This window comes from Micromys minutus (assembly GCF_963924665.1).
Source record: "Micromys minutus genome assembly, chromosome: 1".
Lineage (NCBI taxonomy): Eukaryota > Metazoa > Chordata > Mammalia > Rodentia > Muridae > Micromys > Micromys minutus.
Window position 1 is genome coordinate 177,888,465 of NC_137969.1, and position 14,909 is coordinate 177,903,373.

At 41.1% G+C, this 14,909-nt stretch overlaps 1 protein-coding gene and 1 pseudogene across 2 annotated transcripts in view; one reads left to right on the forward strand and one right to left on the reverse strand.

Moving 5' to 3' along the window:
- LOC308419540 (actin, cytoplasmic 2-like) overlaps window positions 1-14,909 on the reverse strand; it is a 1,056,985-nt pseudogene that overhangs the window by 643,780 nt on the left and 398,296 nt on the right. The gene's annotated exons all lie outside the window — the stretch shown is intronic.
- COG5 (component of oligomeric golgi complex 5) overlaps window positions 1-14,909 on the forward strand; it is a 301,631-nt gene that overhangs the window by 185,020 nt on the left and 101,702 nt on the right. The window contains exon 11 of the mRNA XM_080915234.1: window positions 6,246-6,327. Coding sequence (XP_080771360.1) covers window positions 6,246-6,327 — 82 coding nt within the window. The remainder of the gene's footprint in view (window positions 1-6,245; window positions 6,328-14,909) is intronic.

A 14,909-nucleotide genomic window follows, 5' to 3' on the forward strand; every position in this document is an offset into this window, starting at 1 on the left:
TATATCAGTGTGGTGAGTGCAGTCTTGCCTTTAGGTCAGAAGCAAGAGGTCCTGGCTTTATAGTGAAGAGAGCCCCATTTACCCTTGTGTTTCACCTGTGGACCACATGTGTCAGAATGATGACTCATCTGCTCAGAGTACAGCAAGTTTTTCTCACTTAAAAATCTGTAACTCGCCAAACTAAATGGAAGAATTATCCCTCATATTAATACATAAGCAGGCTGCTCGAGGTAACCTAAAAGCTTTTCCTGTATTAGTATTCATTGAGGAAATAATCTTAGTTTACTCAGAACTTTGTGTTGGTTATTAGTTATTAATTCCCAATGTTTAGAATTCTAAATCTTTTTAACAGTATCCTCCGAAGGTAAATGTTTATTTTTGCTTCTGAAAAGGGAGAGATGAGATCATATAAGATTAAAACTCTTTTGTTGGGGGGGTACTAAATGTGGCCTTTGATGGATTTGAAATCTGCAGTGCTCATTCCATGAAGAAGATGAAAGAACAGAAATTACATATAACAAATGCAGAAAACAAAGGAAGGGAAGGAATCATAAAAGGCAATGATGAAAGCCATGGCCGCCCGTTGCCCATACCCCCTTGTAATGGATGCTTAGAAAAAGGTGAAGCTCTAAGATGGGATCTCTGTATTACCATACAGAGGGAGGACATGAAGAGATGTGTAGAATAGAGACAAATTCTTGCGAAAACCTTTTCTTACTAAATCTGAGACATGAAATAAAATAGACTTCTCCCAGAAAATATAATTCATTAGTCAAATATTAATTTTACTTACGTTTTCCAGTTACAAAAAGTTATCAAATGTTAGAAATATTTTATTATTCATTTTAATGTATAAATTATTTATGGAGAGAAAATTTCTCAGTCTATGAAAAGTTTCCCCATAACATGTTTTGAACCGCACCCCTCCCCCACACCCAGCAAGATAAGTAGTTCACATTAGGAATCTTGTAACTGCACTTTAAAAAAAGAGAATCTGCATCCTTCAGTTATATGACTACCACAAAAAGGCCAAGTTGGGTCAATCTTAAACATGTAATGTAACATCAGGAGATGATGGTACACACCTTTAATCCCAGCACTGGGGAGGCAGAGGCGGGCAGCCTATTTGAGGCCAGCCTGGTCTATAAGACTGAGTTCCAGGACAGCCAAAGCTACACAGAGAAACCCAGTCTTGGAAGCAAAGCAGAACAAAAAGATAGTGGGTGGGGGGAGAAAATATAAGTTTTCAGGTATCAAAGCCAATTGATTTTGACAGTATGGTCAAACGAGACCTGGTGAGACATACCCATAGTAACAGCACTCTGGGGTCTGAGGCAGATGAATTGTGATGAGTTCAAGGCCAGTATGCTCTATCTGCATCACGAATCCTTATCTCAAAAGAAACAAAAATGAGAATTTTTATTCTTGTCTTCCTTGGGTTGATCAGAAATTTTGAACTCTCTCTATGGGTTGAAGTTTTGATGTTAGACAAAGAGAGTACTGTCTTCCTGAGGCTCAGAACTCTATTAAAATAAGCATGTACATTATATTCTAAAGTAGGTCCTTGGATTCTGTCATAGTTTGAGGATCATTTAATATTCAGGAATCTACTAATACTTTAATATCTCCAATAAGAAAATATACATAAGTCTACATTTGTCTTGATACAGAAAAAGAAACAAACCTTAATGTTCAGGGTTATTATTTTTAAAATTCATAGAAACTCACCATAATTTTTTTTTGTTTTTCTTTGTTTGATTTGGAAATATTATCTTACTATGTATGTAGCTCAGACTGGCTTCAAACTCAGGATCCTCTTGCCTCAGCCTCCTGGGTGTTGGAATTACAGGTATGCATTACCATTTCTTATAAATACTTTGTGTATTTATGAGACATATATATTTTACATGTGTGCATACAGATGTGGGGGCAAGAAATCAATCTTAAATCTTACTTTATCACTTTCCACCTATTTTTTGGAGACTCTAACTGAACCCAAAACTAGGTATTTTGGCTAGACTAGCTGGCCACTAGCACCCCTAGGATATGAATTTCTCTGTCTCCTTACACTGAGGTTACACACACATGCCTTTGTGCTCAGAATACACACCTAGGGCCTTGTGCTTGTACAGTAAGTGTTTTATCCACAGAGTCATTTCTGTACCCCCAAGTACTGTTTGGTAATGGTAAAATAAAAGCTAAAATTTTAACATAATAACTGTTTCTAATTCTAAAGTACAGTAGCGTTATCTATACATACCATGTTTTAGAAATCTCTGAACCTTTAAATAAATAAATAAATAAACATAATACACATCTATATATTACAGAATAAAAATATTTTTCTTTGGCTTATTTTATTTAGCCATTATTTCTTTAGGCCTGCAAAGTTCATCTAGTTTTTAGTATTCGACAGAATTTATTTTGGTATTAACTCTGAATAGTATTCTGTTATATGCATATATCATGTTTTCTTTGAAACAGAATGACATTACTTCCCCCTTTTCTTTCCTCCAACCCTTCCTCAAACCCCAATTATGCCCTCCATGCTAAAAAGTTAATGATCTCCTTCTTTAACGATTATTGTTACATATATGTATATATATGTATACACACACATATATGAATATCTATGCACATGAACAAATTTATATGTATGGTCTGCAGAGCCTGTCTTTTTTTTTTTTCTGTCTGTGTATGTATATGGTGTCAAAACTGACCAACCATCTGCAGTGAACAACCAATACAGGTCCTTAGGAGAGGATAATTCTTCTTCTCCCAACCATAAGTCACCTGTAATTCCTAGTCTGGGGCATGGGGGGAGCATGAAGTTTCTCTCTTCCATGTTAGCATGTCCATTGATATCACCATTATCTCAGTTTTGTTTATGTAGCCATTTCTAGGAGAAACTGTCTCACAGCAAATTCCTGGTTTCTGATTCCTAAAGACTGTGTGTCCCCTCTTCCAACATGTTCCCCAAGTCATAGATGCAGGAGCTATGAAGTAGACACATCCACTGAGACTGGGCTCCCCACGATCTGTGGATCTTTGCATTGTTGTTTAGTTGTGGTTTTCAGTGACAGTCTCTATTTACTGTAAAGAGAGGCTTTAGTGGGGGTGTGTTGCCACAGTTACCTGTAGGTATAATGCTAAGATGTAGAGTGTATTAGGGAATTATGCTGGTCTAGCAAAGTGTTGGTAGATTGTTTTCTAAGGTCTATCATCTCATTAGTACTAAGTAGCTGGCTGGTTTCTAGTAGCAGACAGTTTTTCCTACTGTCCAGTGGACCTTAGACTGTTGATTGCCCCAACTTGAATGCCGCTTGCTGCATTTTATTCATAGCTTACCGTGCCGGTAATGCTGGGGTTCCCAGCTGTCACAGCTGTGTTGGTTGCTTCCCTCCACTGGCAGCTTGCACAGCAGTTTCTGGTACCATGGAAGCTAGCCCACAGAAAAGAGGCTTTCAGGTCAGATGTAGCTTTAATCACCTGAGTCTTCGATCCTAGGTGTGCAGTGCCTTCAGAGCCCTCCTCAACACCTGTGAGAGAACGAAGTGCTACATTGATCATCTATATCGATTTGAAACTTAGTTGGCCAACTATTTAAAAAAAGTTTTTCATGCCTGGTACTGGGGATTTTGTCCTTCCGTGGTTCTTGTTGGGAGGGAGCATCGTCAGCCCAAATGGCTAAGTTAACTGTGTGTGTCTGTCTGTGTATATGTATATACACTTATATGTACTGTATATAATTTTAGGTAAACATAAGATAACTCTATAACACTTTATCAAACAACTTTGGTGTGATTTGCCTTTCATTCCTGCATTGCCTTCTGTGTTGACCACTTACTCATTAATACTTTGGGATTTTGTGAGTTGCTTTCATCTCTTCATTTTGTGCAGTGAGTCCAGTGGGTATGTAAAATCACTTTATCAGAGATAAATATTCAGAAGTAGGATTAGCAAGTTATGTGCCAATTCTGTTTTAACATCTTGGGGTGGGGGGAGAGCATGCCACAGGTGTCTGGGAATTCTATTCGCACTTGCCTTGCAGCTTTTTATGTGGCTTCTGGAATTCAGTGGCAGGCAGGTGTTCTTGCTTACATGAAAGAACTTTCCCCACTGAGTTATCTCCCTCTAACCCCTCATGTGTAACGCTTACAGTATTTTACTTTTCTCTCAGAAGTGTGCCTGAGCTGTTTGAGAACAACCTTGTCAAACTTGTTTGGATTTGTTGTTTTTCCTTTTGCTTTCTGCTTGTTGCCACATGTAGCCCAAGTGTGAGGGTGAAATGAGGCTCAGAGAAGGTGCTGAAATGACAGGCTTCTTCTCTCTCGCCTTGTTTGGATAGTGGCCAATATATTAATGGGTACAATGTGTCTCTGTGACTCTGACTTGCACTTCCCTGCTGGCTCATGATGTTGACCCTGCTGTTACTTTATTTGGAGAAATATCTACCTAATTCCTCTCTCTAATTTTAACTGGCTCTTCTTTGTTGTTATAGAGTAGTATGTTCCAAGCCTTAACCCCTCATTGTGTCTGTGACTGGCAAATATTCTTTCTATCCAGCCAATTTCATTTGCAGATTGTTTTTATTTACACACCGACAGTTTTCAGATTCAGTGCCAGAATCCTGTTTAGTAATTATTGTGGCATATGCTGTCTTGGAGCTACTTCACGTTTTCCTTTAGAAATTTTGCTGGTTTAAGTCTTGTTAACGTCTTCATTTTGAGTTAATTTTTATTATGATGTTAGTACAGATTCTTTTTATCTTACTTAGCATGTGTATATCTAGCTTTCTCAGTACGTTTTTTGATCAGACTGCACTTTCCTTGGATAGCCTTGGTGCCTTGCTGTGGAATATATGACTGCATGAATGCATAGCTTTAGACTTTTGCTATATAGTTTGTTCTGCTGGTCTTGTATCTGACTCTGTGCTATCAGTATGCTATCAATAGTTTTGATTTAATTTTTATCACACTGATAGTGTTTCATTATTAAAATATATATTACATAGTTATTTTGAAATTAGTATGTATATACATAGAATTAAAATACATAGAAATTACCATAGGACATTAGTACTTTTTTATTTCAAAACTAGTAGAATACCACCGACATTCAAAAGTACCTCAGTATAGTTGCTGAAATTTCTTAGAATGTAACTTTGTTCTAAAATGAAATAATTTTTTAACTAATGTCTTTTGATATTTTCAAAAAATCATGTATATGGATATTTTGCCAGCATATCCAATGTGCACTGTGAGCATGCAGTTGTCTGTTGAGTTCGGAGGGCAGAGAGCAATATTGGATCTCAGCTATGTGGCTGTTGGATCTTCTGGAAGAGCAGCTAGTGCTCTTAACTCCTGAGCCACCTCTCCAGCCCCTATATTTTCTTTTTTTAAAAATTCTATGTTTATCAATACTTGCCCTTCCTTTTCAGTATTTAGTTATAAAACATGCTCAAATTTGAATACAAGTATCCTGATACTTTGAGTTAATAGTAAATCTGTCATTTTAAGAAATTTGAGCAACTATATTAAGGTACTTTTGTATGTCTGCTGGTGGTATCCTACTAGTTTTGAAATACAAAAGTACTAATTTCATATGGTAATTTCTATGTATTTAAATTCTATATACGTACACACTAATTTCAAAATAACTATATAAAAACTTGTATCAAGACTTTGAGCATTCTCTTTTATAATGCTAGCCATCCTTGATCTTATTACAGTCTCACAAATTGCTTGTGTATATCAAAGGATGAAGATGATAATAGTTCGCATTCATCGGGGGTTTCTTAAATGTCATGTACTGGCCCAAGGCTTTCATTAACCTCTGTAATCTTCATAAAGTGCTGCAGTAATGGTTCTCCTGCCAGCTCGTCTTACAGATGAGGAGATGAGGGCTGAGGATGTCTACACTTCTTGCCCAGGGCTATGGGGCTGATGAGTAGAAAAGCAGGATAGGATAGCAAGTAATTGCTTGAATGTAAAACAAAACTTGAATGCTCTCTATCTTTCTATTGGTGACTTTATTATGTATGTGTATGACCAAGTATTTGTGAGTGAATGTCGTATGTGTGGGGCACTCTGGGTTAGGAGGTACCAGTAGTTGTGAGCCACCTGATACGAGTTCTGGGAACCTCTTGGGTACTTAAGATGAGTTACTACCTGCTGAGTATCTTCCAGTCTTTGTTACACATCTTGAAATAAATGAATGTTTTCTTCTGTGTCTTTGGCTTTCAGGATGGACAACCTGAAATTTTATACACGTTTTGGAATGCAGTTACTCTGGCACTTTCTTCCCATTTTCATGCAGCAACAAACTGTAAGTTACCATCCAGTTGGATTCATTTCAGATGTTTAGTTGCTTTAAAATTTGATGTCAGAATTATTGGTTCATTAAAAATAACATTATTTTGTTAAAACTATCATTTTAACATAAATGCTTAATGAGGAATCTCTTAGCCATTTGATTAGTTTTACAATTAATATTTAGAATAACATTTCTTTTGTTGTTGTAGTTAAGACAGAGCTTCTCTGTGTAACAACCCTTGTGCTCTTGGAACTCACTTTATAGATGAGGCTGGCTTCAAAATCATAGAGATCCACTTGCCACTGCCTTCCAAACACTGGTATCTGCTGTTAATTAGATTTCTCGCCCAGGCCCAGACAGACCACACCAAACACGGTTCCACGTGGAGAGGTTTAATAGAACGGGATGGGGCAGGGGTCAAGGCCGGGCGAAGAGAAGAAAAGAGAGAGAGAGGAGGAGGGGTTTTGGTCTTTTGTAGGGGTAGTGACATCACTTGCTCCCAGGTGGAGATGGGATTCAGAACTGATGTCTTCTGGGAATGCTTTGGCTGTTTCCATGGCAATTGATGTGCTAGGTTCCTGTCACCTGTGGGTGGAGCCATTGCTGGGGGAAGGGGCTATCCAAATGCCAACATTCCTCCCTTTTTTCTTATATAAAAAAGAGAGAAAAGGGGAGGGTAGGGAAGCCGATGGTGGAAAGGGAATAGGGGCGTCGGGTCTCTTAAACTGCTTCCTGCTGTCTTGGGGCGTCGTAGGGGTGTAGCTGGTTTTCGCCATCAGGTTCCACTTGGTAATCATTAACATCAGGATTCTCTGTAGGCAATGGCTTGTAGTCCAGGAGCATATTGATTAATGGTTCGGTTAGAAATTTTTTTGTATCTGTCGTTGAAGGAATGTAGAGATAAGATTGATAAGGCAGGGAGCAAACAGTATTGCTAGAAAGATGACTATAAGAGAGGTGACGAAGGGGAGTATCCACTTCCATATAGGGTTTTTGAAGGTCCAGAAACTGGAGGTCTCACGTTCCCTGGAATTTTGTATGTCTGATTGTAGCTCCTGGATCTTATCTCTCACTATCCCGGATTGGTTGACGTAGAAGCAGCATTCTTCTTGGAGGAACAGGCAGAGGCCACCTTCTTTAGCTGTTAGAATGCCCAGCCCCCGTCGGTTTTGAAGAACCACAGCTGCCAGGGAATCTATCTGTTTTTGGATGGTGAGCAGAGTTTCAGACACTTCTTGAAACCTGTTGCTGAGGGTGGAAGTGATCTCATTATATTTGATCATGGAAGTAGTTATTCCTGCTATCCCAATGCTAGTACCTACTGCTATTCCTGCAGCTACCAAAAGTGGCACGACCTGAACTGCTCTCTTATGTTGGGTGGCTATCATATTGACGACTGGGATTGGCAGGGGCTCGTTTCCCTGGATTACCCCTAGTTCGGGGAAAAGGAGAACCAAAGTGCAGCTTCCTGACCAGCTGCCAGGCAAACGATAGTATGCCTGTGTGCCACAGAGGATTGATGTATTTTGGATCACTGGGCACTGTGGCAGAGATGGGGTATCAAGGGTTGTGGTTGTATTGCAGTCTAGGGAGCCTAACATTCCTACGGGATGTGTCCCAGATGTCTTAAAACAGTTTGCCATGCCAAGAAGAGAGATAGAGGAGAGGTAAGGGGTCATGGCAACATCAGAGTCAGGACAGCTGATGAAGGGTGAGGTAAGGTTATTGGGCAACATCACTGGGGAGGCTGTAAGTGGCAATTGTGAGTTTGTTCCAGGGGGAACACATAGCCAGCAGTCTTTAAAACGGCCGGGTCAGGTGACATTAAGGAGTTTGTATGCTGAGGTCAAAGTCTGAAGCAAAAGGTAGAAGGACAAGCTGGTGCCATTTATGAGGGGGGATGTTAAGGAAGTAAGGACATCAGAGGAGTGTTTGATTATTTTCCCTACCCCTTCTATATCTAGGGGTTGGGCAATTGAGACATATTTTCTCTGAATTTTGATAGTACTCACTGGGGATCCTGGTTGGTTTTTACGGTAGAGCTTACCGACAACTCCAGTCTCCCACCTGGGATCCCATGGATCTTCTATGTAGAAAAGATCGTCTTGCGCTGTTGGTAGAAGAAGTGGCGGGGCCGTGATCCTAGCATGTGTATCTGGCAAGACCAATATGGGCAACCGCCATATTCATCTGGCCATTTCTTACAAACATCTGCTGTCTGGTCAAAGAGAAAGCAGGTAAAGAGATTATAGTACTTGGATGGGATGGCCGACACAGGGATGACAGCGATTTGAATCGTTCCTGACATCCAGCCATGGAGCAGTTTCCTGGCCCTATTTGGAAGGACTGTTTGTTATCTGCAGAAGTCTCTTGAACCTCAAATCTCCAGATATATGGGCTTCCCTGGATAAAAACAAACAGTAAAGGGAAGATAAGAAGCCCATGTCTAATCCAGTGGTGTTGAATGTTGCTGGCAGGATGGGGTCTCATTTTCTGGAACCGAGGGTAAGGTGGGTTGTCTCGACGTCTTCTGGAGCTTGACAGAGCACGGTCCTGTTAGGATGTGTATGAAGAATGTTTAGGCAGGGGAATAAAAGGTTTGAGATGGGACAGGTGGACCCAGTGAGGGAGTCCCTTCAGTTTGGCTGCTGTAGGTGTTGCAAGAATCACCTTAAAAGGGCCCTGCCATTTAGGGGACAGTGATGAGGACCGGTTGTCTGGAAGAGATAGAAGAACTTGGTCTCCAATGTTGACAGGCAGTGGGCAAGGTTCAGTGTGTGGTCGGGGTAGATGGTGGTCAGCAAAGTTCCACAGGAGAGAGCGAAGGTGGCAAAGTAACGGGGTGAGTAGATGGTCTGGGAGGGGAGAGCATTTAGGTGAGAGGCCAAGAGTTAGGACCGGATGCCCATACATGAGTTCAAACGGTGAGACCTGAAGAGGTCGCTTGGGAAGAGCTCATAGTCTGAAAAGAGCCAGAGGTAGGAGTTTTACCCAATCAAGGTGAAGTTCCTGTGACAGCTTGACAAGGGTGGTTTTTAAAGAGTGGTTAGTTCTCTCTACCTTCCCTGAAGATTGAGGGTGGTAGGGGATATGAAAATGCCAGGGGATGTCTAGAGCCTTAGACAGGTCTTGAGAGATTTGAGAGGTAAACTCAGTACCATTGTCTGACTGCAAGGAAGCTGGGACACCAAATCGCAGGATTATTTCTTGGAGGAGGAGATCAGAGACTGTCTGAGCCCTCTTGTTGGTTGTGGGAAATGCCTCTACCCACCCTGAGAACGTGTCTACCAAGACCAGGAGGTATCTGACTCGTTTGACAGTGGGCATGTGGGTAAAATCAAGTTGCCAGTCAGTTCCAGGAACAGAACCTCGGGCTTGATGGGTAGGGAAAGAAGTACTTTGAGCTAGGGTCTGACGCCTGGCAGATTTTGCAAGAAGCAGTGATAGATTTTAAGAAACTTAAGTCTTCAGGGGTAGGCTGCAAGTGGGTCTTAACAAAATAGGACAAGGCCTGGCTGTTAGGATGGAAGAGTTGATGAAGATAGGACAGAGTTTGGCGAATGTCCGGGGGTGAAGGTGGGATGGTGGGCTGCAGTGTAAGAATGTCTTGGGGAGGGTGAGTCGAGCCTAAGCCCCTAAGGGCTGCAGCCCTAGCTGCCTCATCAGCTCAGTTATTTCCCTTGGAAACAATGGAATCATTGGTCTGGTGCGATCTGCAGTGGATAATCCCAATAGCCATGGGAAGGTGGGAAGCCTTTAGCATGGCCATAATTTGGTTTGCATTAGTTACTGATCCTCCTTTTGTTGTAAGTAGCCCACGTTCCTTCCAGATGGCAGCGTGGGACAGGAGGATATGGAAAGCATATTTGGAATCTGTGTAGACATTGAGGGATTGTCCCTGTGCCAGTTGAAAAGCACAGGTAAGGGCTATTAATTCAGCCTGTTGGTTGGTGGTAAGGGCAGGAAGGGCTTGTGCCTCTACCACCTCTGTTTCTGACACTATGGCATAGCCAGCTCTCCTGGTCCCTTCATGTAGAAAGGAGCTGCCATCTGTATACCAGGTGTGGGTAGCCTGAGGCAGTGTGCCTTCCAGTATGTGTGAGGGATGAGGTAATAGTTCATCTAAAGTTTCAGTGCAAGAGTGAGACAGGGAAGTTAGTATCTGGCGGAGGAAGAAGGCTGGAAATGTTAAGAGGTGGGCATGATTGGAAGGTGAGTGTAGAGTCTTCAATTAGTGCTACCTGGAGAGAAAGAACCCTGGAAGGGGGCAGGGTCTGTAGGCCTTTGTAAGTCAGGAGCTGCGACAGGTTATGAGAAGAGAAAACAGTTATGGGCGAACCAAAGGTTAGCTTTTTTGACTCTCTAATGAGGAGTTCAGCAGCTGCTAAGGTGCGAATACAGGGTGCCCGTCCCTGGACGGTTAGATCTAGTCTTTTTGACAAATATGCTACGGGTGCAAAAGATGGCCCCAGTTGGTGACCTAGGACTCCAAGGGCAAATCCCTCTTTTTCAGTCACATAGAGGGAAAAGGGGCGAGTCAGGTCAGGGAGATGTAAGGCCGGAGCCTTAAGGAGGGCCTGTTGGAGCCTTCAAAAGGGCCTGGTAACAGGCTTGAGGGGAGGTTCATGGATGGAACCTGATGCTGCTTCATATAGGGGGCGAGAGAGGAGGGAAAAGGAAGGAACCCAGGAGCGTAGAAAGCTAGCTATCCCTAGGAATGATAAAATTTCTTCCTTTGTAGAAGGAACGGTTAGGGACTGAATTAGGTTTTTTCTATCTAAGGTAATAGCTTTGTGGGTTGGGGTAATTGTTAGTCCCAGATAGGTGACCTGAGAAGTGGACAGTTGGACTTTGGAAGGTGAGACCCTGTAGCCTCGACTGGAAAGAAAGTTTAGGAGAGTGGAGGTGTCATCCTGGCTGATCTCTTAGGAAGGACTACAGAGAAGAAGGTCATCTACATAAAGTATGACCTTAGATCTGAGAGGAGGCAGAGATGACAAATCAGAAGCCAGATGGCCAAACAAGTGTGGGCTGTCTCGGAACCCCTGAGGTAGAACAGTCCAGGTAAGCTGGGTAGAGAAATGGGTGTCAGGATCTGTCCAGGTAAAGGCAAATATGTCCTGTGACTGTGCGTCCAGAGGGATGGAGAAGAACGCATCTTTGAGATCTAGAACTGAGAAATGGGAAGTCCCTGAGGGGATAGTGGAAAGAAGAGTATAAGGGTTAGCCACAACAGGATGGAGGGGAACCAGTGCAGAACTGATGCGCCTGAGGTCTTGAACCAGGTGATACCAAATTCTGAGTCAATTAAAGGGTGTTTTTGAGATATTTCAATTAAAAATGGCCAAGAGTAGTCAAGGCTTAATAGTTCAGAAATGCTTTGTGTAGTTACATGACTTTCAAAAATGTCAGAAATCCATAAATTATGACATTTAATGTTATTTATCTTTTGTTGAGACATATCTGCTCCTTACAGTTCCCCTTTGGTTGATTTAATGAAGAAATTGAGCATCTCTACTATGAGGTGAGGAATATTTTGTGGCTAGGCAGCCAGTGGGCAGAAATTACCAATTTCATCTACAGACTAATACTGTCCAGAAAGGGATACATTATGCAGAATAATCGACTGATAATCTTTCCTGAGCCAAAATTATCAGCCCTTCAAGGTTACTGCATTTCAAAGTCTTTCAGTGCTCCTGGGCCAGAAGGCCGAAGACTTACTCTTACACATTGCTAACAGGGGACTGCTAGTGGAAATGTCTCTACAACCTCTCTCAGCTCTGGGAACTGTAATTGGTTTTCTCTGTTTTTAGATATTTGGCCATCCTCATATTTCTGATGGAGTTGAAGACTAATTTAGTTTTATAGCCAGCCAAAGATAATTAACTATGAGAAAACATAGTCATTTAGAATATTTTCAAGTGCTAATAGTTATACACAGCTTAAATTTAAAGGTAAAGTTTTTTTTAAGTAAACAGAAAGGGTGATATGTAGATTTATGTTAAGGCAATACATGATTGGACAAGAGAGAGGGGTGGAGAATCTAGGAAGGCAGAAGAGGAGGAAACTGGGAGGAATGAAGAAGATGGAGACAGATGTTTATGTTTCTCTCAGTGCATGATGAGGTGCTATTATTTCTAAGGGTTTCTATGGGTTTTTTTTTTTTTTTTTTATCTCATATAGAAGGGCAGTTTGTATCTTTGTCCATTGGATGTAAGCTTATTGTGTAGAGGGTTTGTGGATTGAGAATTTAATATATAAACCTGTTTGATAAGCTAAAAAAAACAACAAAAAACAAAACAAAAAAGAAACAAACAAAAAAAAAACAAGTAGCAGGAACTGACTCCACAAAGCTGTCCTTTGACAACCATATCACACTGTGGCATGTTGCCCCTTCCCTCCCCACCCCATTATATATAAGTACAATAATAACAAGTTTAAAGAAAAAATAGGATCTTCAAAACTTTTGTTATTTCTTTGAAACAGAACCTCAATATAGAGAGCTCAGGGTGGCCTTGAGACATGGTAGAGTATCTAAAAACAATGAAATATGTGTATCAGCTTAAGTGTGTGCTTAATGACCAAATTTTAGAACAGTGAATGTAGGTTTTTGAAAGGGCTTTAAGAGTTTGTGTGTAATTAAATTTCTATTCATGATCCTTTACTAAAGTGGCCCACTTCATAGTGAACCTAATTCAGGACAGAGAAGGTGGAGTTGAATGAACTATACTACTTACTTCCTGCTTCCTCTTCCACCTCTAGTCAGATTTGCTACACAGTTGAGTAGCTACTTCACTCAGGATTGATTGACTGCTGTAAATCACCCTAATCATGTTGTAAGGTTATGTTCCTCTCTGCATTTGGTTTCTGGGTTTGGTGAGTTTTATTGAACTACAATTTGTATAGCGTAGAAGCTCCCAATTTTAACATAAAATTATCTGAATGTTGGCAAATGCTTATATATTTATGTTGTATTACAGTTAAAATGTCGAAAATTTTCATCACCTCCTAAATATCCCTCATTTATTTTTAGTTAATCTACTTCTAAAGCAGAACACAAGTCTATTTCATTCCAAGAAAAAGACATCAAAAAGAGAGATTGTATTTTTTGGAAATCTTTATGAAAATACATGTTAAAAAAGCCCTGTTGATATTAATCTATGTATTAGGACTTCTTCTGTTGTGATAAAACATAAGCAGATACTAGCCCCAAAAGCTTGAATAACCAAGAAACAATTCACAGAAATTATGAAGCTCAATGTGAAGGAAGGCCAGAAGGTGGATGCCTCAGTCCTTCATAGAAGGGAAAACAAAATACTCATGGGAAGAAATAATGGGACAAGTAGAGGAGCAGGGACTGGAGAAAAGATCATTCAAAGACTGCTTCACCTGGGGATCCTTCCCATATGCAGCCACTAAAACCATACAATATTGCTGATGCCATGTAGTGCTTCCTGGCAGGAATCTGATATGGATGCCTCCTCGGAGGCTCTGTCAGAGCCATACTGATACAGAGGAGGATGCATGCAGCTAACCATCAGACTGAACACAGGTACCCCAATGAAGGAGCTAGAGAAAGGACTGAATGAGCTGAAAGGGTTTGCAACCCAATGAGAAGAACAAAATTACCAACTAACCAAACCACCACAGCTCCCAGGGGCTAAAACACCAACCAGTGAGTTCACATGGAGAGACCTAAGGCCCCAGGTGCATATGCAGCAGAGGATAACATTCTCTGACATCAATGGGAGGAGAGGCCTTTGGTCCAGTGAAGGCTTGTTTTCCCAGTGTAGGGGAACGCCAAGGTGCTGAGGTGGGAGAGGGAAGTTGGGAGAGGGAGCCTCTTCATAGAGTCAGTCAGAGGGGGAGGGAGGCTGGGAATAGGGGAAAGGGGATAACATCTGAAATTTAAACACAGAGAATATTCAGTTAAAAGAAAGGGGAAAAATGCTTTGACAAAAGCAACTTGGGAAGGAAAGGTTTATTTCACCTTAAACTTACTGCTAGGTAATAGTCTATCACTGAAGGAAGTCAGGGCAGGAACCTGGAGGCAGGAACTGAAGAAGCCATAAAGTACTGTGTCTTAATGGCCTGCTCACTCATGGTTCTATCTTTTATTATCCGGAACCATTTTCCCAGGGTTGGCACTACTCACAGTGAGCTGGGCCTTCTCATGCCCTACAGACTTACTTACAGATCAGCCCTACGGAAGTATTTTCTCAGTTTGATTCTGATTCTGTGGCAAGTTGACATAAAACAGTATAGCTATATTTTAAATAGTGTGCTCAGCCCATTGTAACTTTATTAAAATTGATAACTATCCTGAATTTTTTAACCACAAATCTCCCTGGAAAAGCCTATTGTAAATGTGGATGGTGCTTTGCTCTTACCTGTGCTGTATTTCCACTTCCTGTTCTTACTTGTCAGGACACATCCTATAGCACTCACATGCTTTCTTTCCCTCCAAGGCTCATACTCTGAAACTGGTTGAAAACTATAACTTTATCATTAAACATAATATACTAAGGATTAGTTATTTTTTGATCCAAAGTCACATCTTGAAAATAAGGAGACGATTACACAAACTGGCTCTC